At 40.7% G+C, this 25,085-nt stretch overlaps 2 protein-coding genes across 2 annotated transcripts in view; both read left to right on the plus strand.

The window, feature by feature from the left end:
• The window catches only part of LOC146758234 (uncharacterized), a 205,846-nt gene that overhangs the window by 153,932 nt on the left and 26,829 nt on the right, over positions 1-25,085 (plus strand). Inside the window, exon 5 of the mRNA XM_085517282.1 lies at positions 18,235-18,415. Within this exon, the coding sequence (XP_085373408.1) occupies positions 18,235-18,258 (24 nt within the window). The 3' untranslated portion in view covers positions 18,259-18,415. The remainder of the gene's footprint in view (positions 1-18,234; positions 18,416-25,085) is intronic.
• Positions 18,300-25,085, plus strand: part of LOC146758235 (cytosolic carboxypeptidase 4-like) — a 72,693-nt gene continuing 65,907 nt past the window's right edge. Inside the window, exons 1-2 of the mRNA XM_085517283.1 lie at positions 18,300-18,411; positions 18,994-19,086. Coding sequence (XP_085373409.1) covers positions 18,300-18,411; positions 18,994-19,086 — 205 coding nt within the window. The remainder of the gene's footprint in view (positions 18,412-18,993; positions 19,087-25,085) is intronic.

Genomic DNA, 25,085 nt, shown 5'->3' on the forward strand with positions numbered 1-25,085 from the left:
CTAAGCATTGAGGATTCTAAGCAAGGCATTGAGGATTCTTAGCTAGGCATTGAGGATTCTAAGCATTGAGGATTTTAAGCATTGAGGATTCTAAGCATTGAGGTTTCTAAGGTAAGCATTGAGGATTCTAAGCATTGAGGATTCTTAGCATTGAGGATTCTAAGCATTGAGGATTCTAAGCATTGAGGAGTCTAAGCATTCAGGATTCTAAGCATTGAGGATTCTAATCATTGAGGATTCTAAGCTAGGCATTGAGGATTCTAAGCATTGAGGATGCTAAGCATTGAGGATTCTAAGCATTGAGGTTTCTGAGCTAAGCATTGAGGATTCTAAGCATTGAGGATTCTAAGCATTGAGGATTCTAAGCATTGAGGATGCTAAGCATTGAGGATGCTAAGCATTGAGGATGCTTTAGCATTGAGGATTCTCATCATTGAGGATTCTAAGCATTGAGGAGTCTAAGCATTGAGGATGCTAAGCATTGAGAATGCTAAGCATTGAGGATGCTAAGCATTGACGATTCTAAGCATTGAGGATTCTAAGCATTGAGGATGATAAGAAATGAGGATGCTAAGCATTGAGGATGGTAAGCATTGAGGATGCTAAGCATTGAGGATTCTAAGCATTGATGTTTCTAAGCTAAGCATTGAGGATGCGAAGCATTTAGGATTCTAACTATTGAGGATTCTAAGCAATGCATGGAGGATGCTAAGCATTGAGGATTCTAAGCACTGAGGATTCTAAGCTATGCTGGAGGATTCTAAGCATTGAGGATTCTAAGCTTTGAGGATTCTAAGCCAAGCATTGAGTTTTCTAATCTTTGAGGTTTCTAAGCATTAAGGCCTCTATGCATTGAGGTTTTTTAGCATTTGGGATGCAAATCAATGACGTTTCAAAAGATAAAATTTCTCAGCATTGAGGTTTGTAAGCGTTGAGGATTCTAAGCATTGAGGATTCTAAGCTAAGCATAGAGCATACTAAATATTGAGGATGCTAAGCATTGAGGTTTCTAAGCATTGGGGATTCTACGCGTTGAGGATGCTAAGCACCTAGGATTCTAAGCATTGAGGTTTCTAAGCAGTGAGGATTCTAACCATTGAGGATTCTAAGCATTGAGGATTCTAAGCATTGAGGTTTCTAAGCATTGAGGTTTCTAAGAATTGAGGATTCTAAGCATTGAGGATTCTAAGCATTGAGGATTCTAAGCCAAGCATAGAGTTTTTTAATCTTTGAGGTTTCTAAACATTAAGGCCTCTATGCATTGAGGTTTGTAAGCATTAGGGATGGTAAGCATTGAGGTTTTAGAGCAATAAAATTTCTAAGCAATGAGGATTCTACGCATTGAGGTTTCTATGCAATGCATGGAGGATGCTAAGCATTGAGCTTCCTATGCTGTGAGGATTCTGTGCTTTGAGGATTCTAAGCTAAGCAATGAGGATGCTAAGCAATGAGGATGCTAAGCATTGACGATTCTAAGCATTGAGGATTCTAAGCTATGTAATGAGAATGCTAAGCATTGAGGATGCTAAGCATTGAGGATTCTATGCATTGAGGTTTCTAAGCTAAGCATTGAGGATGCGAAGCATTGAGGATTCTAACTATTGAGGATTCTAAGCAATGCATGGAGGATTCTAAGAATTGAGGGTTCTATGCATTGAGGATTCTAAGCCAAGCATTGAGTTTTCTAATCTTTGAGGTTTCTAAGTATTAAGGCCTCTATGCATTGAGGTTTGTAAGCATTTGGGATGCTAAGCAATGAGGTTTCAAAAAATAAAATTTCTCAGCATTGAGGATTGTAAGCATTGAGGATTCTAAGCTAAGCATAGAGCATACTAAGGATTGAGGATGCTAAGCATTGAGGTTTCTAAGCATTGGGGATTTTACGCTTTGAGGATGGTAAGCACTGAGGATTATAAGCGTTGAGGTTTCTATGCAGTGAGGATTCTAAGCTAAGCTCTGAGGATGCTAAGTATTGAGGTTTCTAAGTATTAAGGACTCTGTGCATTGAGGATTCTAAGCATTGAGGTTTCTAAGCATTGAGGATTCTAAGCATTGAGGATTCTAAGCTAGGCATTGAGGATTCTAAGCATTGAGGTTTCTAAGCTAAGCACTGAGGATTCTAAGCATTGAGGATTCTAAGCATTGAGGATGCTAAGCATTGAGGGTGCTAAGCATTGAGGATTCTAAGCCAAGCACTGAGTTTTCTAATCTTTGAGGTTTCTAAACTTTAAGGCCTCTATGCACTGAGGTTTGTAAGCATTAGGGATGCTAAGCATTGAGGTTTCAGAGCAATATAATTTCTAAGCAATGAGGATTCTACGCATTGAGGTTTCTATGCATGCATGGAGGATGCTAAGCATTGAGCTTCCTAAGCAGTGGGGATTCTGAGCTTTCAGGATTCGAAGCTAAGCAATGAGGATGCTAAGCATTGAGGATTCTAAGCATTGAGGATTCTAAGCTAAGCATAGAGCATACTATGGATTGAGGATGCTAAGTATTGAGGTTTCTAAGCATTAAGGACTCTGTGCATTGAGGTTTCTAAGCATTGAGGATCCTGAGCTTTGAGGATTCTAAGCTAAGCATTGAGGATGCTAAGCATTGAGGATTCTAAGCATTGAGGATTCTAAGCATTGAGGATTCTAAGCTATGCATTGAGAATGCTAAGCATTGAGGATGCGAAGCATTGAGGTTTCTAAGCTAAGCATTGAGGATGCGAAGCATTGAGGATTCTAAGCTCAGCATTGAGGATTCTAAGCATTGAGGATTCTAATCATTCAGGTTTCTATGCAGTGAGGATTCTAAGCTAAGCACTGAGGATGCTAAGTATTGAGGTTTCTAAGCATTAAGGACTCTGTGCATTGAGGTTTCTAAGCATTGAGGATTCTAAGCATTGAGGATTCTAAGCATGGCATTGAGGATGCTAAGCATTGAGGGTTTTATGCATTGAGGATTCTAAGCATTGAGGTTTCTAAGCTAAGCATTGAGGATTGTAAGCATTGAGGATTTTAAGCCTGGAGTATTCTAAGCATGGAGGATGCTAAGCATTGAGGATTCTAAGCCTGGAGTATTCTAATCTATGCATTGAGGATTCTAAGCATTGAGAATTCTAAGCTATGCATTGAGTCTTCTAAGCATTGAGGATTCTAAGCCAAGCATTGAGTTTTCTAATCTTTGAGTTTTCTAAGCATTAAGGCCTCTATGCATTGAGGTTTGTAAGCATTTGGGATGCTAAGCAATGAGGTTTCAAACAATAAAATTTCTCAGCATTGAGGTTTGTAAGCATTGTGGATTGTAAGCATTGAGGATTCTAAGCTAAGCATAGAGCATACTAAGGATTGAGGATGCTAAGCATTGAGGTTTCTAAGCATTAAGGACTCTGTGCATTGAGGTTTCTAAGCATTGAGGATTCTAAGCATTGAGGATTCTAAGCATTGAGGATTCTAAGCATTGAGGACTCTAAGCATTGAGGTTTCTAAGCCTTAAGGTCTCTATGCATTGAGGTTTCTAAGCATTGAGGATTCTAAGCCGAGCATTGAGTTTTCTAATCTTTGAGGTTTCTAAGCATTAAGGCCTTTATGCATTGAGGTTTGTAAGCATTAGTGATGCTAAGCATTGAGGTTTCAATGCAATAAAATTTCTCAGCGTTGAGGATTCTAATCAATGAGGATTCTAAGCATTGAGGTTTCTAAGCATTGCATGGAAGATGCTAAGCATTGAGGATTCTAAGCATTGAGGATTCTAAGCTAAACATAGAGCATACTAAGGATTGAGGATGCTAAGCATTGAGGTTTCTAAGCATTGCGGATTCTATGCATTGAGGATGCTAAGCACTGAGTATTCTAAGCATTGAGGTTTCTAAGCAGTGAGGATTCCAAGCTAAGCACTGAGGATGCTAAGTATTGAGGTTTCTAAGCATTAAGGACTCTGTGCATTGAGGTTTCTAAGCATTGAGGATCCTGAGCTTTGAGGATTCTATGCATTGAGAATGCTAAGCATTGAGGATTCTAAGCATTGAGGATTCTGAGCATTGAGGATTCTAAGCATTGAAGATTCTAAGCTATGCATTGAGGATTCTAAGCATTGAGAATGCTAAGCATTGAGGATTCTAAGCATTGAGGATTCTAAGCTAAACATAGAGCATACTAAGGATTGAGGATGCTAAGCATTGAGGTTTCTAAGCATTGCGGATTCTATGCATTGAGGATGCTAAGCACTGAGGATTCTAAGCATTGAGGTTTCTAAGCAGTGAGGATTCTAAGCTAAGCACTGAGGATGCTAAGTATTGAGGTTTCTAAGCATTAAGGACTCTGTGCATTGAGGTTTCTAAGCATTGAGGATCCTGAGCTTTGAGGATTCTATGCATTGAAGATTCTAAGCTATGCATTGAGGATTCTAAGCATTGAGAATACTAAGCATTGAGGATTCTAAGCATTGAGGATTCTAAGTATTGAGGATTCTAAGCTAGGCATTGAGGATTCTAAGCATTGAGGATTCTAAGCATTGAGGATTCTAAGCATTAAGGTTTCTAAGCTAAGCATTGAGGATTGTAAGCATTGAGGATTGTAAGCATTTATGATTTTTAGCATTGAGGATTGTAAGCATTGAGGATTCTAAGCATTCAGGTTTCTAAGCAGTGAGGATGCTAAGCATAGAGGATGCTAAGCATTGAGGATGCTAAGCATTGAGGATTCTACGCCAAGCATTGAGTTTTCTAATCTTTGAGGTTTCTAAACATTAAGGACTCTATGCCTTGAGATTTGAAAGCATTAGGGATGCTAAGCATTGAGGTTTCAGAGCAATAAAATTTCTAAGCAATGAGGATTCTGCGCATTGAGGTTTCTAAGCAATGCATGGAGGATGCTAAGCATTGAGGTTCCTAAGCAGTGAGGATTCTGAGTTTTGAGGATTCTAAGCTAAGAAGAGAGGATTCTAAGCATTGAGGATGTTAAGCATTGAGGATTCTAAGCATTGTGGTTTCTAAGCTAAGCATTGCGGATTCTAAGCATTGAGGATTCTAAGCATTCAGGTTACTAAGCAGTGAGGATTCTAAGCAGTGAGGATTCTAAGCATTGAGGATTCTAAGCATTGAGGATTCTAAGCATTGAGGATTCTAAGTATTGATTCTAAATATTGCTATGCCAAGCATTGAGTATTCTAATTTTTGAGGTTTCTAAACATTAAGGCCTCTATGCACTGAGGATTCTAAGCATTGGGGATGCTAAGCATTGAGGTTTCAGAGCAATAAAATTTCTAAGCAATGAGGATTCTGCGCATTGAGGTTTCTAAGCAATGCATGGAGGATGCTAAGCATTGAGGAATCTAAGCAGTGAGGATTCTGAGCTTTGAGGATTCGAAGCTAAGCAATGAGGATGCTAAGCAATGAGGATGCTAAGCAATGAGGATGCTAAGAATTGAGGATGCTAAGCATTGAGGATTCTAAGCATTGAGGATTCTATGCTATGTAATTAGGATGCTAAGCATTGAGGATGCTAAGCATTGAGGATGCGAAGCATTGAGGATTCTAACCATTGAGGATTCTAAGCTATGCATTGAGGATTCTAAGCATTGAGGATGCTAAGCATTGAGGACTCTAAGCATTGAGGATTCTAAGCATTGAGGATTCTAAGCATTGAGGATTCTATGTATTGAGGATTCTAAGCATTAAGGACTCTAAGCATTGAGGTTTCTAAGCCTTAAGGTCTCTATGCATTGAGGTTCCTAAGCATTGAGGATTCTAAGCCTAGCATCGAGTTTTCTAATCTTTGACATTTCTAAGCATTAAGGCCTTTATGCATTGAGGTTTGTAAGCATTAGGGATGCTAAGCAATGAGGTTTCTAAGCTTTGGGGATTCTATGCATTGAGGATGCTAAGCACTGAGGATTCTAAGCATTGATGTTTCTAAGCAGTGAGGATTCTAAGCTAAGCACTGAGGATGCTAAGTATTGAGGTTTCTAAGCATTAAGGACTCTGTGCATTGACGTTTCTAAACATTGAGATTGTTAAGCATTGAGGATTCTAAGCATTGAGGATTCTAAGCATTGAGGATTCTAAGCATTGAGCATTCTAAGCATTCATGTTTCTAATGAGTTAGGATTCTAAGCTAAGAACTGAGGATGCTAAGTATTGAAGTTTCTAAGCATTAAGGACTCTGTGCATTGACGTTTCTAAACATTGAGATTGTTAAGCATTGAGGATTCTAAGCATTGAGGATTCTAAGCATTGAGCATTCTAAGCATTCATGTTTCTAATGAGTTAGGATTCTAAGCTAAGAACTGAGGATGCTAAGTATTGAGGTTTCTAAGCATTAAGGACTCTGTGCATTGACGTTTCTAAACATTGAGGATGTTAAGCATTGAGGATTCTAAGCATTGACGATTCTAAGCATTGAGGATGCTAAGAACTGAGGATGCTAAGCATTGAGGATTCTAAGCATTGAGGATTCTAAGCATTGAGGATGCTAAGCATTGAGGATTCTAAGCATTGAGGATTCTAAGCATTGAGGATTCTAAGCATTGAGTATTATAAGCATTGAGGATGCTAAGCATTGAGGATTCTAAGCATTGAGGATTCTAAGCTAAGCATAGAGCATACTAAGGATTGAGGATGCTAAGCATTGAGGTTTCTAAGCATTGGGGATTCTACGCTTTGAGGATGCTAAGCACTGAGGATTCTAAGCATTCAGGTTTCTAAGCAGTGAGGATTCTAAGCTAAGCACTCAGGATGCTATGTATTGAGGTTTCTAAGCATTGGGGATTCTACACTTTGAGGATGCTAAGCACTGAGGATTCTAAGCATTGAGGATTCTAAGCATTGAGGTTTCTAAGCATTGAGGATTCTAAGCATTGAGGATTCTAAGCTAGGCATTGAGGATTCTAAGCATTGAGTGTTTTATGCATTGAGGAATCTAAGCATGGAGGATTCTAAGCTATGTAATGAGGATGCTAAGCATTGAGGATTCTATGTATTGAGGATTCTAAGCATTAAGGACTCTAAGCATTGAGGTTTCTAAGCTATAAGGTCTCTATGCATTGAGGTTTCTAAGCATTGAGGATTCTAAGCCAAGCATTCAGTTTTCTAATCTTTGAGGTTTCTAAGCATTAAGGCCTTTATGCATTGAGGTTTGTAAGCATTAGGGATGCTAAGCATTGAGGTTTCAATGCAATAAAATTTCTCAGCGTTGAGGATTCTAAGCAATGAGGATTCTACGCATTGAGGTTTTCTAAGCAATGCATGGAGGATGCTAAGCATTGTGGATTCTAAGAATTGAGGATTCTAAGCTAAGCATAGAGCATACTAAGGAGTGAGGATTCTAAGCATTGAGGTTTCTAAGCAGTGAGGATTCTAAGCTAAGCACTGAGGATGCTAAGTATTGAGGTTTCTAAGCATTAAGGACTCTGTGCATTGAGGTTTCTAAGCATTGAGGATTCTAAGCATTGAGGATTCTAAGCATTGAGGATTCTAAGCTAGGCATTGAGGATTCTAAGCATTGAGGATTCTAAGCATTGAGGATTCTAAGCATTGAGGTTTCTAAGCTAAGCATTAAGGATTCTAAGCATTGAGGATTCTAAGCATTGAGGATTCTAAGCATTGAGGATGCTAAGCATTTAGGATTCTAAGCATTGAGGATTCTGAGCTTTGAGGATTCTAAGCTAAGCATTGAGGATGCTAAGCATTGAGGATTCTAAGCATTGAGGATTCTAAGCATTGAGGATTCTAAGCATTGAGGTTTCTAACCAGTGAGGATTCTAAGCTAAGCACTGAGGATGCTAAGTGTTGAGGTTTCTAAGCAATAAGGACTCTGTGCATTGAGGTTTCTAAGCATTGAGGATCATGAGCTTTGAGGATTCTAAGCTAAGCATTGAGGATGCTAAGCATTGAGGATTCTAAGCAATGAGGATTCTAAGCATTGAGGATTCTATGCATTGAGGATCATGAGCTTTGAGGATTCTAAGCTAAGCATTGAGGATGCTAAGCATTGAGGATTCTAAGCATTGGGGATTCTAAGCATTGAGGATTCTAAGCATTGAGGATTCTAAGCTTTGCATTGAGGATCCTAATCATTGAGGATGCTAAGCATTGAGGATTGTAAGCATTGAGGATTCTAAGCTATGCATTGAGGATTCTAAACATTGAGGATCTTAAGCATTGAGGATTCTAAGCATTGAGGTTTCTAAGCTATGCATTGAGGATTCTAAGCATTGAGGTTTCTAAGCAGTGAGGATTCTAAGGAATGAGGATTCTAAGCATTGAGGATTCTAAGCATCGAGGATTCTAAGCTAGGCATTGAGGATTCTAAGCATTGAGGATTCTAAGCATTGAGGATTCTAAGCATTGAGGTTTGTAAGCTAAGCATTGAGGATGCTAAGCATTGAGGATGCTAAGCATTGAGGATTCTAAGCATTGAGGATTCTGAGTATTGAGGATTCTAAGCATTGAGGATTCTATGCATTGAGGATGCTAAGCATTGAGGATGCTAAGCATTGAGGATTCTAAGCATTGAGGATTCTAAGCCAAGCATTGAGTTTTCTAATATTTGAGGTTTCTAAACATTAAGGCCTCTATGCACTGATGTTTGTAAGCATTAGGGATGCTAAGCATTGAGGTTTCAGATCAATAAAATTTCTGATCAATGAGGATTCTGCACATTGAGGTTTCTAAGCAATGCATGGAGGATGCTAAGCATTGATGTTCCTAAGCAGTGAGGATTCTGAGCTTTGAGGATTCTAAGCTAAGCAATGAGGATGCTAAGCAATGAGGATGCTAAGCATTGAGGATTCTAAGCATTGAGGATTCTAAGCTATGTAATGAGGATGCTAAGCATTGAGGATTCTAAGCATTGAGGATTCTAAGCTATGCATGGTGGATTCTAAGCACTGAGGATTCTAAGCATTGAGGATTCTAAGCATTGAGGATTCTAAGCCAAGCATTGAGTTTTCTAATCTTTGAGGTTTCTAAGCATTTAGGCCTCTATGCATTGAGGTTTGTAAGCATTTGGGATGCTAAGCAATGAGGTTTCAAATAATAAAATTTCTCAGCATTGAGGTTTGTAACCATTGAGGATTCTAAGCATTGAGGATTCTAAGCTAAGCATAGAGCATACTAAGGATTGAGGATGCTATGCATTGAGGTTTCTAAGCATTGGGGATTCTACGCGTTGAGGATGCTAAGCACTGAGGATTCTAAGCACTGAGGTTTCTAAGCAGTGAGGATTCTAAGCTAAGCACTGAGGATGCTAAGTATTGAGGTTTCTAAGCATTAAGGACTCTGTGCATTGAGGTTTCTAAGCATTGAGGATCCTGAGCTTTGAGGATTCTAAGCTAAGCATTGAGGATGCTAAGCATTGAGGATTCTAAGCATTGAGGATTCTAAGCACTGAGGATTCTAAGCATTGAGGATTCTAAGCATCGAGGATTCTAAGCATCGAGGATTCTAAGCTAGGCATTGAGGATTCTAAGCATTGAGGATTCTAAGCATTGAGGATTCTAAGCAATGAGGATTCTAAGCATTGAGGATTCTATGCATCGAGGATTCTAAGCTAGGCATTGAGGATTCTAAGCATTGAGGATTCTAAGCATTGAGGATTCTAAGCATCGAGGATTCTAAGCATTGAGGATTCTAAGCATTGAGGATTCTATGCATTGAGGATGCTAAGCATTGAGGATGCTAAGCATTGAGGATGCTAAGCTATGTAATGAGGATTCTAAGCATTGAGGATTCTAAGCATTGAGGATTCTAAGCATTGAGGATTCTAAGCCAAGCATTGAGTTTTCTAATCTTTGAGGTTTCTAAGCATTAAGGCCTCTATGCATTGAGGTTTGTAAGCATTTGGGATGCTAAGCAATGAGGTTTCAAACAATAAAATTTCTCAGCATTGATGTTTGTAAGCATTGAGGATTCTAAGCATTGAGGATTCTAAGCTAAGCATAGAGCATGCTAAGGATTGAGGATGCTAAGCATTGAGGTTTCTAAGCATTGGGGATTCTACGCGTTGAGGATGCTAAGCACTGAAGATTACAAGCGTTGAGGTTTCTAATCAGTGAGGATTCTAAGCTAAGCACTGAGGATTCTAAGTATTGAGGTTTCTCAGCATTAAGGACTCTGTGCATTGAGGTTTCTAAGCATTGAGGATCCTGAGCTTTTAGGATTCTAAGCTAAGCATTGAGGATTCTAAGCATTGAGGATTCTAAGCATTGATGATTCTAAGCTGAGCGTTGAGGATTCTAAGCATTTAGGTTTCTAAGCCAAGCACTGAGTTTTCTAATCTTTGAGGTTTCTAAGCATTAAGGCCTCTATGCATTGAGGTTTGTAAGCATTTAGGATGCTAAGCATTGAGGTTTCAAAGCAATGAAATTTCTCAGCGTTGAGGATTCTAAGGAATGAGGATTCTAGGCATTGAGGGTTCTAAGAAATGCATGGATGATGCTAAGCATTGTGGATTCTAAGCATTGAGGATTCTAAGCTAAGCATAGAGCATATTAAGGATTGTGGATGCTAATCATTGAGGTTTCTAAGCATTGGGGATTCTACGCGTTGAGGATGCTATGCACTGAGGATTCTAAGCATTGAGGTTTCTAAGCATTGAGGATTCTAAGCTAAGCACTGAGGATGCTAAGTATTGAGGTTTCTAAGCATTAAGGACTCTGTGCATTGAGGTTTCTAAGCATTGTGGTTTCTAAGCATTGAGGATTCTAATCATTGAGGATTCTAAGCTATGCATTGAGGATTCTAAGCATTTAGGACTTTAAGCATTGAAGTTTCTATGCAATAAGGTTTCTCAGCATTGAGGATTCTAAGAAATGACCATTCTACACATTGAAGATTTTACGCGTTGAGGCATCTAAGCTAAGCATTGAGGATGTGAAGCATTGAGGATTCTAACTATTGAGGATTCTATTTTAAGCATTGAGGATTCTATGCATTGAGGATTCTAAGCATTGAGGAGTCTTAGCATTGAGGATTCTAAGGTATGCATTGAGGATTCTTAGCATTTAGTACTTTAAGCATTGAGGTTTCTAAGCAATAAGGTTTCTCAGCATTGAGGATTCTAAGAAATGAGCATTCTACACATTGAAGATTTTACGCGTTTAGGTTTCTAAGCATTGAGGATTCTAAGGTATGCATTGAGGATGCTAAGCAATGAGGATGCTAAGCATTGTGGATTCTATGTATTGAGGATTCTATGCATTAAGGACTCTAAGCATTGAGGTTTCTAAGCTTTAAGGTCTCTATGCATTGAGGTTTCTAAGCATTGAGGATTCTAAGCCAAGCATTGAGTTTTCTAATCTTTGAGGTTTCTAAGCATTAAGGCCTCTATGCATTGAGGTTTCTAAGCATTAGGGATGCTAAGTATTGAGGTTTCCAAGCAATAAAATTTCTCAGCGTTGAGGATTCTAAGCTATGAGGATTCTAGGCATTGAGGTTTCTAAGCAGTGCATGGAGGATGCTAAGCATTGAGGATTCTAAGCATTGAGGATTCTAAGCTAAGCATAGAGCATACTAAGGATTGAGGATGCTAAGCATTGAGGTTTCTAAGCATTGGGGATTCTACGCATTGAGGATGCTAAGCACTGAGGATTATAAGCGTTGAGGTTTCTAAGCAGTGAGGATTCTAAGCTAAGCTCTGAGGATGCTTAGTATTGAGGTTTCTAAGCATTAAGGACTCTGTGCATTGAGGTTTTTAAGCATTGAGGATCCTGAGCTTTGAGGATTCTAAGCTAAGCATTGAGGATGCTAAGCGTTGAGGATGCTAAGCATTCAGGATTCTAAGCTATGCATTGAGGATTCTAAGCAATGAGGATTCTAAGTATTGACGATTCTAAGCTCTGATGTGAGGATGCAACACGTTGAGGTTTCTAAGCATTTAGGGCTCTTATCATTGAGGATTCTAAGCATTGAAGATTCTACGTTGAGCATTTAGGTTTCTAAGCAATGAGGTTTCTAAGCATCGAGGATTCCAAGCATTGAGGTTTCTAAGCTTGGCATTGAGTATTCTAAGTATTGAGGTTTCTCAGTGTTGAGGATTCTAAGCAATGAGGATTGTATGCATTGAGGATTTTATGCATTTAGGGTTATAAACTAAGCACTGAGGATACTGAGCATTGAGGGTGCAAAGCGTTGAGGTTTGTAAGCATTGAGGTTACTAAAAATTAAGGTCTCTAAGCTATAAAGTTTCTAATCATTGAGGATACTAAGCATTGAGGTTACTAAAAATTAAGGACTCTATGCATTGAGTTTTTTATGCATTGTGGATGCTAAGCATTGAGGATTCTAAGCTTTGAGTATTATAAGCATTGTGGATTCTAAGCATCGAGGAATCTAAGCTAAGCATTGAGGATGCTAAGGATTGAGGTTTCTAAGCATTGAGTGTTCTAAGGTTTGAGGATTTCAAGCTAAGCATTGCGGTTGGTAAGCATTGAGGTTTCTAGGCATTGAGGATTCTTAGCATTGAGGATGCTAAGCATTGAGGATTCTAAGCATTGAGGATTCTAAGCATTGAGGATTCTAAGCTAGGCATTGAGGATTCTAAGCATTGAGGATGCTAATCATTGAGGATTCCCAGCATTGAGGATTCTAAGCTAAGCATGTAGGATTCTAAGTATTGAGGTTTCTCAGTGTTGAGGATTCTAAGCAATGAGGATTCTATGCATTGAGGATTTTATGCATTGAGGGTTCTAAACTAAGCACTGAGGATGTTGAGCATTGAGAGTGCAAAGCACTGAGGTTTCTAAGCATTTAGGTTACTAAAAATTAAGGTCTCTAAGCTATGAGGTTTCTAATCATTGTGGATACTAAGCATTGAGGTTTCTACGCATTAAGGACTCCATGCATTGAGTATTTTATGCATTGAGGATGCTAAGGATTGAGGTTTCTAAGCATTGAGTGTTCTAAGCTTTGAGGACTTTAAGCTAAGCATTGCGGTTGGTAAGCATTGAGGTTTCTAGGCATTGAGGATTCTATGCTTTGAGGATTCTTAGCATTGAGGATGCTATGCATTGAGGTTTCTGAGTATTTCAGATTCTGAGCATTGAGGATTCTAAGCTAAGCATTGAGGGTGCTAAGCAATGAGGATTCTCAGCATTGAGGATGCTAAGCACTGAGGATTCTCATCATTGAGGATTCTCAGCATTGAAGTTTCTAAGCATTAAGAACTTTAAGCATTGAGGATTCTAAGCATTGATCATTCTAAGCATTAAGGACTCTATGCATTGAGGTTTCTAAGCTTTAAGGGTGCTAAGCATTGAGGTTTCAAAGCAATAAGGTTTCTCAGCATTGAGGATTCTAAGCAATGAGGATTCTAAGCATTGAGGATTCTGCGCATTGAGGTTTCTAAGCTAAACATTGAGGATGCTGAGCATTGAGGATGCAAAGCATTGAGGATTCTAAGCATTGAAGTTTCTAAGCACTGAGGACTCTATGCTTTGAGGTTTCTAAGCATCGAGGTTTCTAAGCATTGAGGATTCTAAGCATTAAGGACTCTATGCACTGAGGTTTCTAAGCACTAAGGACTCTATGCTTTGAGGTTTCTAAGCATTTAGGTTTCTAAGCATTGAGGATTCTAATCATTGAGGATGCTAAGCTAAGCATTGAGGATGCTAAGCATTGAGGATTCTAGGCACTGAGGATTCTAAGCATTGGGGATACGAAGCTACGCAGTGAGGGTGATAAGCATTGAGGTTTCTAAGCATTAAGGACTCTATGCATTGAGATTTTTAAGCATTGATGATGCTAAGCATTGAGGATTTTATGCTTTGAGAATGCAAAGCAATGAGCTCTCTAAGCATTGAGGATTCTAAGCATTGACGATTCTAAGCACTGAGGATTCTAAGCATTGAAGATTCTAAACTAAGCATTGAGGTTTCTAAGCAATGAGAATTCTAAGCAATGAGAATTCTAAGCTAAGCATTGAGGTTGCTTAACATTGAGTAAGCTAAGCATTGGGGTGTCTAAGCATTAAGGACTCTATGCATAGAGTTTTCTAAGCATTGAGGATTCTAAGCTGTGCATTGAGGATGCTAAGCATTGATGTTTCTAAGCATTGAGGTTTCTAAGCATTGAGGTTTCTAAGCATTGAGGATTCTCTGTTAAGCATTGGAATTCTAAGCATTGAGGATTCTATGCATTGATTGTTCTAAGCCATTGAGGGATCTAAACATTGAGTGTTCTAAGCATTGAGGATTCTAAGTAAAGCATTGAGGCTTCTCATCATTGAGGATTCTTTGCAGACTTGTTTCCCTATCCTTCGCTATAGGTATGCTTTTGTTTCATCAGGTATTAGTTCACTTGGTTGTTTTTTAGTTGCATCATATGGAATATTAGTCAAATGTGTGTAGAATTTCCATCTGCCTTCAGAATTTGGGATTTTGGGATCTGCCCCAAAATGATTTATAGAACCTGACATTCTAATTTCTTGGAGTTAAGGGGCTGGGGGAATAACCCAGAAAAAGAATAACGAGAATATCCATCTTTAGTAGGATGTTAAACTGTACTATGTCTGGATGCTTTGTACATGTATTGGTCTCTGCAGTCATTTCTAATCATTCTGATTCATTGGTGAGTGAATTCATAAAACTCATCCACTAAGGGATGTTTCCAAGCAACTTGGAGCCTGGAATACCTTCACCCAGCTTTGATGGTAGAAAGCAGTTAACCAAGGTGATTTGTAACATTCACTTCTTTGCCATGAGGACCATTGATAACGCATATAAGGGAGGGTTATCTCTCTGATAATTCTGGAAAACAGCAGTGGGCCCTGTCAGACTAGGTAAGCTGCCTCTGCATTAAGATGTGTCTCTTTGAGTAGGATTTTGCCAAATGCAGGGTCAGGAAATAAGGAGGAGGTGGGGTAAATGGAGGAGCATAGTATTACATCGTGGAGTAACTGAAAATGTGACAACTTGGGGAAAGATTTTGGGTGGGGAGCGGAGGAAAGTGACCAACACAGGTTCTGCCTCAGAGCAGTCTCAAGTTTTCTGTGATCTCAGTATTTGAAGTTGTTTTTTTTTTTCCTTCTCCTTGAATATATTTGATGTACATCACACCATATCCTGTCTTTGTCAGACTTTGTTTAACTAGGCAGCCTTGGGCAGTTCAGATGTATCCAAGGCAGGATGCAGCCGTGATACACGCAGCAGAACTGCGTTTGATGCTCTTTTTTACACATCATTTGACTCTCAGAATATGCTGTAGAGGTCACACATAATGAAGTTGGGTGGGAATGTTGGCTTTCTTTGTTTATCTCTTATGTCCAGGGGGTAAACTTGAACCTTTGATCTGTGCAGCTCTCATGATAAAGTCATGTTGTATTTAGGAATAAGGGGGAGTGGAGGGAAGGCCTATGTTTTGTGGGCTCTGGCTTGGGGCTGATAGGATGAGAGGTATGCAGAGGCACAGCCAGAATCATTCCAGTCAAGACCTGGATCTAGGTTGAATTTGTCACACGCTCTTTATGATTCCCTTTGACTCCTAATGAAATCCCAGTCTTGTGTCATTTCAAAACCTTGTTCCCTTTCAAACGCTGTGGCCCAAATAGCAGCTTGACAATGCATAGAATTTTAACCCATGTCAGGGCATCTGGAAGTGCACTTCATTTCCCTTCTGTGCCTCTTTTTATGAGGCGAGACATTGATTTGTTAACGGGGTTTCATTCTTTTATTTCAGATTGATCTTTCCCCAACTGATGTCATGATTTCTAACTTCCAAATCAGATAAAATCAAGAGGAAGATCCCTGCAATAGGCAGGAGATTAAGCAACAAGTTAGCAGTACTGTAGGAACAAAGCTCTTATTTTCATGCATATATCCACAGTTAAAATGAATAAAGAGAAGGGAAGGTGGGAGGTGGTTGATACGTTAGATTTATTACTCAAAGGGTTTTTGCTCCATGTTTTGCAAGAGGCATCAGTGCCTTTAATCTCTCATCTCTGGTTTTGTTAGTGGCACGTTATATCCTGGCCATGTCAGAATGTAGCACAGAGTAATGAGACAAGATCTGTTGGATGGGGCTTTATGTAGCACGAAAAGGTTCCTCTGCTCACTCTTTTTATTATTTACATTCCCAGTGAAGGTTACGTGTCATGTGGGCTTTGCAGAGATAAATGGGTAACCTGAGCTTTCTGGCAGCTTCCCCAGGACTTGGGGAGGATTCAGTGTAAGGACTGACTTGGGGATTTTGAAGCATCAAACTCAGTTCTGGGCCCTGAAGGAAACATAGAAGAACATGTGTCTCGGTGTCCTGAGGAGGTGCAGTGTAGCACAAGGTGGTATCAAGGGGCTCTGGACCAAAATTACACTTCAGAACAGTAGGTGTGTCCCAGAGCAGATCAGCAGCACTGGGGTGGCTTCATCAGCACTGCTGTTATGGGGCATAGTGAATCAAGAATGAAGTGTAGCAGCTCAGCTAAGTGCAGAAATCTTGACTATTGCCGGCCAGTTGGTGCCCGGAGATGTGATTTTGGCATTGCAAATATACCTGTCAGGAGGGGAGTGAAGCTTAGAAAGGGAGTTTTAAGTGGAATAGAGATGTTTCCCCACCTGGATCCTATGGATCCACTATTTCCTGGGGTTTAAAATCAGGACTCTCTAGAAGCTTTTGTCACGTTGAATGTTAGACAGAGGTTTATCAGTCTTGAGGAGAGCAGAATTCACATCTCTGCCAGTCTCACAGTATCCTCAATTAGCTGAATTGTGGCAAACCTTCCATTTCTGAGATGTGAAGACCCTTTCTTGTGGTTTCGTTTTCTCATAGAGTAACTGAAGAAAGAATCGCTCAATTAACATGCTGCATGCTTTCCCAATGTATAGAAGAGACAGGAGTTAAAGCCGTTTTCATCAGTTGCAAGGGAGCATGTTTTATTTTGCTTTGTGCTATTTACAGCTGTTGTCCATTAGGAGTCCTCAAGAGCCTCATTCTCAACTACAACAACACAGTCCCATAAGTTTAGCTCAGCAATGAGCCTGCAAAACAGCACTAAATCATGATGATGGGAGAAAGAAGAAAATGTTTGGAAATAGCAAAATGCAACTGATGCCTTTGTGAAAAGTAGTTTTTGCTTGTTGCTGTTTTAAAGCATTACTAAGGTAGACTGTAATGCACAGCATCTAGCTGGAGCTGAATAGAGGTTGTTTTCTAATATATATATGTTTTTGTAATAAAAAGTAAGCAGAACTCCTAGTATGTCTCTATTGGCTGAAGGGATCTTTTACAGTCCATTAGCGCCTTGGGCACTAATGTATACACAGCAGTGAAAATATACTAATCTCAGGGTAAGGTGCAAGAATGATAAAGGAAAAATAAAGATTAGTACACGGCTATTGAATAGCAGAGTTCTGGTTGCTTTACTGGACCACAGTATGATTGCTCTGTATGAATTCGAGTGGAGACTCTGGTCATGCCCATCAAATGCCTATGAACGGGAAGGGGTGAATGTGGGATTGTTTCCAGACCTGTCTACATCCTTGCAGAGGAGTTGGACCAAGTGACCTTTAAGGATCCTTTCCAACTCAAAAGGTTCTGTGATTCCACCTCTGTGTTTCACATTAATTGAGTAATGATTTGTAAAGCTGTTAGAAAACTGAAGGACTTTAGTACAGCTTTGGGAGCTGAGGACATAGAAGCATAACTTGCTAAATCAGCGTTTGCTTACAAGGATGCTCAGATGATACCTTTGATTGTTTTCTGTCCCTTTACTAGAGAGCCTGTGCTCTGACAGAGCTGCAAAAAACATCATGGCATCGTTGTGATTCCCTGTCAGATAGTGGCTTCCACTAAAGCAAATGTGTCAGGTTGATTTGTGACAGCAGCCTGAGATTGTGAACATTCACAGAAGGATAATTTTAAGACACATCATTGCTTTGTCCTTTTCTTTTATTCTCTATGCTTGGCAGGTGTCTACCTCTGTCTTCTTCCCTTGGCCCATCTGTGGATTTTGCTCAACACAGATGGGATTTTCAAACAATCTGCTGTCAAATTTGGTCTCTTCTGAGCATGTGTATACAGAGAGCTTTTGGAGACGTGTAACTAGGCCAAATGAGGGTGCTTTTTCATGGGAATGGCAAATAACGTATCTGATAGCAAGACAATTTTCTCTGCCAAATTGCTAGTCTGCTTTGCAACAGGGGTTCATTAGGCTCTGTCCATGAACTGTTTAGTAAGATTCTCTCTTAAAAAAAAAAGTTGGCATCGTATCTCTGCAGCTTCTGTGCATAACATCTCCATGCCTTTGCTTTGTTTTACAGACAGTCGTCCTTATGTCTTTCTGATGGCCCGTGTTCATCCTGGTGAAAGCAACGCCAGCTGGGTGATGAAGGGGACCCTGGAGTTCCTTGTGAGCAGTGATCCCATTGCTGATCTCCTGAGGAAATGTTTCATTTTCAAGATTGTCCCCATGCTCAACCCTGATGGAGTCATCAATGGCAAGTGCGTTGTAGTAACATACTTATTGTGAATTTTCACTGGGTTTACCTGCAGGCTTTACTGCTGTATACTTAGCAGGCCTAGTCTTCAGTGTTTTGGGCCAGAATTCCTGTTGCCTTTTGCCTTGTGTTTTATTCATCCTGTGATCAGTCCTGTAAGGAGAATGTAAGTCCTGGATACAGCCCAGTGTGCTGTCTTGTGTGCATCAGATATTCATGGTTCTGTACTGTGTGGGGCCGTAAGGTGTCCCAACTGACTGGGTGAAGTATTAGCAATAGCAGACAAACTGAATCTTACTTGCTGAATGGAAAGTTATCTATTCTGCCAAATCAGCAGGGCAAACTTTATCTGCAAGCTGATATATCTGGGAATAACTGGCTTTAATTAATGCTTTATATAACCTGAATGGGGGAAAGATGTAAGGATCTATTAAATGCTCGTATCTTTATGGAAATGTTTCCGTATAATGAAACTCCCTCCTTCTCCTATCTCCTTTACTCTGTTTCCTCCCACATGCTTCTGAAGAGATTCCAAGTCTTTCTGAGCTTATGAATATACCAGTTTCTTTTTGCATTCTTCAGAGCTGCCTTTACATTGCTCCTACCCACATCATCACTACAACCATTCATCTGGTTTCAGGTCAGGTTGTGCTGATCCGGTGCTGAAGAAACAGGGTAAAGACCTTAAGCAAATCTTGAGCTTATTTGGTCCTAATCTAATTCCTTTCTGTTGTGGTCTGGGCTTCAGCAGAGGGCAGCTTGGAGTGTTCTTAGCCTCTGGTCTGCGACTATGAGCATATTTTTTTGTGTTCCTGTTCTCCCCAGGACATGAGTGTGTTGTAGTTTAGGCTGTTCAGGGGAGCTGGATGCTGCCCCCGAGTATTGGAAGCTTCTGCTGGCACCAAATGTTTCCTTGATTCTTCCAGACAGCAGAAGCAAAAATGAAAGATTGTGGCTTTCTGTTTTTCCTTTCACTCTGCTTAATTAAAGTTTCCAGCAGATGGAGGGCTGGAGGGAATGTCTGACCTTTTTTCTCCAGCTGTCAGGAGTGAGCATAGCAGAGGAAGGGTCCTCAGGAGGGACAGTGTGGCTTTTGGTGACACCTGGAATGAAGGGTACTGTCTGAGCTCATATCACACAGGAACGTGTGGAGCTTCCACTGTAGTTCAACCTGGTGATGAGTAGGAAAGTTTGGTGTGGGATAGGAGCAGAGGTCCAAGGACTTGGCTATGGCTCTGTAGCTAAGCATGAAGCCTGGGGAAGGGAGAGAACCATTCCATCATGCTCCAATTTAAATGCTGTGCTGTGGGGCCTCCCATGGCTCTGTTGCTCTTGCTTCTTCCCATGTGCTTTTTCAGTGGACTGAGGTGTTCCTGCACAGAAAGAAAAGCTTCTTTTCTTGGCCTAGAGTTTATTGGCAGCTTTTTGGAGATGACTTTTAGTCCCTTGCTGCATGTGGAAGCACATGCAGGTTTCTTTGTCCATTAATGTTCTACTTCATCTAGGTTTAAGTGCTGTATTAAACTCTGTTGTCATTCAAATCACTGCCACAAAGGGAAGCTCTTTTTCCAGGAAAAGGGTCTGTAGGCCATTATTGACTGAGTAGCTGTAAACAGGTCCATACTACTTACTTTTAGGTCTCTGTAGCACATTTCAGGAAGCCACTTATTTGCCTTAAGATTTACAATCACGACTGAATGTGTCAAATCCACTGTTTATTTTGAATCATCACTCATTTCGAATCTTCATGCTTTGAAAGTGCATCTTCTGTACTACCCATCCATCCTTCTGTTATCTGGTATTAATCCTGCTCTAGTCTCGTTACCTCGGTATCTTTATATTTAAAAAAGGGTTGAATTCTTTTCTGTTGGCAGTTCTTTTGAAGCTCCTCACTCTCTCCCTCCTCCCCAGTCCTGTGTGCTGGGGTGTGCATAATGCTTCCCTGCCCGTCACAAAGATGAATGCCATTGCACGGTTACAAAGGATTTCTTCCAGCAGCCCAGCTGTGCCCCTTCCCCAGCTGACTCCCTGCTGCAGGCACAGCTCAGTGGAAGAGTGCTCATCCCAGCAGGATACCGTGCAATCACACTTCGAGAGCCTTGTGCAGCAACAAGACGATCAGGGCCTTGGTATTTGCTTTGGTTAATGTGATCTGAAAGTTGCATGCAGAGAATGTTCCTCTGTCACAGATATGATGGCAGTAATGTGATTATGCTCTGACTGTGTGTGGCTGAGCTAGGAAACAGCCTTCCCTTTCACTCCCTTTCACATCAGTCAGTACTATGAGGATTTATTCCTGTCTGTCAGTGATGGAGAGAGTTGAGTCCTGTTGCTGATGCTAAATGAAGGTAGTGGTGATGCAAGCATGTCTGTATGAGTAAGGCTGTCATCACATAAAAATAAAAATCACTACCCAATATCACATATAATTTGAGTTTGTTCAATCCAGAGAGTACTGATGAGCAGTTGTGTTCTGTGCGACTGTTCTCATGGAATCATTAAGGTTGGAAAAGAAGTCTGTCATCTGGTCCAACCGTCCGCCTACAACCAGTATTGCCCAGTAAACCGTGTCCTGAAGTACCACATCTCCATGTTTCTTTAAGGTCTCCAATGGATGGTGACTCCACCTCCCTGGGCAGCCTTTGCTCTGTCCTGAATAGCAGTCAGATGTAGGGTTTGTCAAATAAATTTCAGCTGATCTGGTAGTGGCTATATATTTTAATGTTAGACACTACTTTTTATTAAGTGCATCCTGTGTGTTGTCACACAGTAGTGTTTGACCACTGCTGGAAATGGGATGCTGCCTCTGATAGATGTATGGTCTGACCTGATATAGTTATTTGTGTGTTTTTTTTCTTCTTTACAAGTAAAAGTAGTCTTAATCTCCAAGAACGGTGCTATAAGATGGTCCAAAGTGACAGGCATTAAATTACTAAAGGGAAAGTGTCCTTGTAGGCTGATTATCTTGCGAAGGCTGTTCTGTGAAAACCCAAGGTATTGGTTGGTGTTCAGCTGACTGTTTTCTCTCATCCCTTTATCGTCTTTTTAAATTAAATCACGGATTAACAGGAAAGCTAGAGAAGGAATTCCATTCTACACAGCGGTGGAGAATCCATGAAGGAGCACAGCACTTTGATTAGGAAACTGCTGAGTTATACTGGGTGAGTGAGAGACCCGTGCTTTGTTCCTGGCTCTGCTGTTGATGAAGTATGTGACCTTGAGCATTTCCCCCTCCTTTTTTTTTCTTTCCCCTGAGTTTTCTTCCTGGGAGGATGAAATAATGACACACCACAACCTTCACACAGCTTGAAATGAGTGAAATATGTGTACCAGGAGCATTTTCTCTTCAATCTAGTTCTTCTGATTCATCCACTAAAACCAGGGTCAGGAAAGGAACTTGTAAAAGCTTATGACAGCACAAACAGTTCTGTTACAAAGAAATACCCAGCACTGTTGGCTGTTCACACTGTTCCACATAAGCTCATTACCACACAGTGGAGCAACAAGTTGCCTGTGCACCAACACTTCTCCATGCAGTTGTGTACCATCTTGTGACCTGCTTTTAGGCTGTCTTCTCTGTGCACATGCTACATACCCTTCTGTCAACAGCTTGTGTATGCAGCCATTCCTCAGTGTCTGCTCACACCTGCATATCTTCTGCACCCACGTACCTGGTGCTCCCATGTGTATGTTAGCAGTCACGACGTGGTAGTCAGCATTTTGTGGGGATTTTTTTGGCTGGACTTCTTCAGAGTCTGCAGTTTCATATAAATATTGCTATTTATTACCCCTGAATTTAGGGTTATTAATTATATCAGTATAACCTAATTTATATCACCATAAACAGCAATAATAAATAGTGCCAAATGCTAACGTGCAGTGCTTGCCAACCGTGCCCGTGTTTAATGAGTGCTTCCCCCCCACTTCCCAGAAGTATTAAATTAAAAATGATTCGGCCTTGCGATATGATTGATCAAACAAGAGGTGGAACTCCTAGATAAGTGCTTTTGTTTTAAAGAATATTTCATCTTCAGACTGCCCATGCACTGTCTATTATGAGCATCCACAGGTCTTGAACTGCCCAATCTCTCTCTTCCAAGTTCATGTCTCTCTCCTCCATTGCCACCTTCTTCCTTTTTCTTTACTCCCTTTCATGTTTCCTCTTTCTTCCCTTCTGTCTGCCCTTTTCTCGCTTTCCTTTCCCTACTGTTGAATCAAAGAAGCTTTTCAATGAGAGGAACTTGATGTGTTTTTGTAAATGAATTGAACCAATCAGTGGAGATGGGAGCCGGTGAGTCTATTTTGGTAAAGGAAGATTAATTTTTTTGGAAGCAGTGTGACTTCTTCGAAGGCATGGGGTAACCATAGTAGCTGTTAGGAAGAGGAAATCCTGATTTGCATTTTGGATTATAGCCATGGACTATTCTTTATCTGGTTTAAAAACACCCTGTTCCCTTCTGCACCTGCCTTCCCACAACACAGGCTGAGTAAGCTTTGCTGCTGCTTATAGGTAAGGCAGGTGAGCTGGGCTTTTTGTTTGTTTCTCTTTATTGATATTCACTCTCACTTTAGTCAGGCTGTTTGTTCCATCCTGTTTTACTTACAGGGCTTTGTTTATTGCGCCCTGGAATCCAGCAGAGAAAAGCTTTAACTCTGACAATTACAGAAATGGAGAGATAGAAACGTCCTCTGAAAGCCCTTTCAGAACACATTTCTATTGCATGCTCTCAGAAGGGAAACTATTAACTATTAATGTTTCCCACTTACTTTTTGAAACAAAAAAGTTTTTTTGAAGGATACTTGTAGGAAGAACAGAAGCAAGCTAGTTCTTCTACCCAAAAGCATTATCTGTGTATATAACTTCTATTTCCTCCTATATTATTGTGCACTCTCCTGCACTGAGACATTTTGTTCTCCACGTAGTCAGAGGCAGAGCTGGACATAGACAGCAAACAAGCTAAGGGCCGCACTTGAGGACTCACTTGATGACCCAGAACTGCATCCTTGAGGATTAAATCTTGAAGTAGAGGCACACAAAGCCATGTGGCTGTAGACATCCCTCCTACTCTCCCTTCCCTTCTCTTGTTTGCTTCTCTCTGATCAGAGGGTTAAAGAGGAGTTGAATTCTCAGAATCTAGTCTTGCATATCTAAATGGATGCCATGCACTTTGCAAGCACAATTTAAGGGGTCTCTCCAGACTAGCTGATGTGTGATGCGTGCATTTCTTTAAGGATAGTGCCAACGGTAGTTGGGTAGATGCGTGTGGAAGAACATTTTTGCATAAGATTCAGTCCTTACTCATTTAGAATGGCTGTGCTCTGAGCTCTGTGTTATAAGGTGGTCTATTTGCAAGCGCTGACTCGGGACCTCAGAGCAGATGAAAATGCCATGTCTGAGGAATGCTTGTACTGCATCTGGAATGTGGCTCAGGGAAGTGCTATGAACTGTGGGTGAACTTTCTTTGAGTGCAGTAGATGGTTCTTATCTAAGTGCTGCTCTCTTGCCTCTGGTGTTGCCTCAGCTGTCCCCATAAAGAGGACAGTGATCTTGCACTGGTGGTGAGGCATAACTGGTGAAAATGTGCTTCTTGTTGGCCATCACGGTCTTCTCAGCAGGCCGTCCTGAGAATTTTGGGTGCTTGTTCTTTAGTTCTAGTGAAGAGGGTCTAAGACCACTTATACTTCTTCAAGGCAAGCAGCCTTATTGTTCCTGATAGTCTCAGCAGATTCCCTATAGCAGAAGCCCATGATTTGGAAGGTTAGATCTATAGGATGTGAGGTAATGGCCTCAATTTGCACCAGGGTAGGTTCAGGTTGGATATTAGGCAAAATTTCTTTTTAGAAGGAATGGTGGTGTGTTGGAACAGCTGCCCAGGGAGGTGGTGGAGTCACTGTCCCTTGAGGTGTGCAGGAACCGTGGAGATGTGGCGCTGAGGGATGTCACTGGGCATGGTGGGGATGGGCTGATAGCTTGGCTAAATGGTCTTTCCAACCTTAATGAGTCTATGATGCTATGAAATCTGGCTAGTACATGAACAACATAAGATAAAATATGGGTATGTGATTCTTTAAGTCTTTGCAGCTTCTCCCTTGGTGGACCCAGAACCAGAGTCTGATCCTCCACCAAACTCTTCTCAGTACATCAGTATGCTGTGGGAGATGACCCTATTTCAGACAAAGCCTTTGCCCTGTGCTAACATGGCAGTCCATCCTTGGCTCTCCTATGGTAAACCTCTGTTGGCACGCAGCTACACCCCAGGACTCCTGACAACACTTCTAATGCAGTATTGTTTATTCCTTCCTTTATCAGCTGGAGCTGTTGGGCTCCCCTGAGTTATTAGATCTATTCGCTCATTGTCAGTGTTTCCTCCTTTGTAAATATGTCCCCATATGTCTCTGCTCCTGAGGAATATGCTTTCTTTTCTATTTACTGCTTTTCCCAGGCACCCACCTCCTCATTGCTCTATCCACCCAGTGGCCCAATAACAGCCACAGAGATAAATAAGCAACATAACTCTTCCTAGCTATTGTTGTTATTGTTGTTGTTGCCGCCCTGCATAGTAATACATATAATAACAAGGAAACAAATCTTATTACTAAAGTAATTACAATAAATAAAAAGCTGAGAAGGGAGATGAAGGAAGGGTCTGTCAGGGGAGTGATTGCAGTAGGGG

The sequence above is a fragment of the Coturnix japonica genome, chromosome 16 (genome assembly GCF_054131305.1).
Source record: "Coturnix japonica strain WE chromosome 16, WE-NBRP24, whole genome shotgun sequence".
In the NCBI taxonomy this organism is placed as follows: domain Eukaryota; kingdom Metazoa; phylum Chordata; class Aves; order Galliformes; family Phasianidae; genus Coturnix; species Coturnix japonica.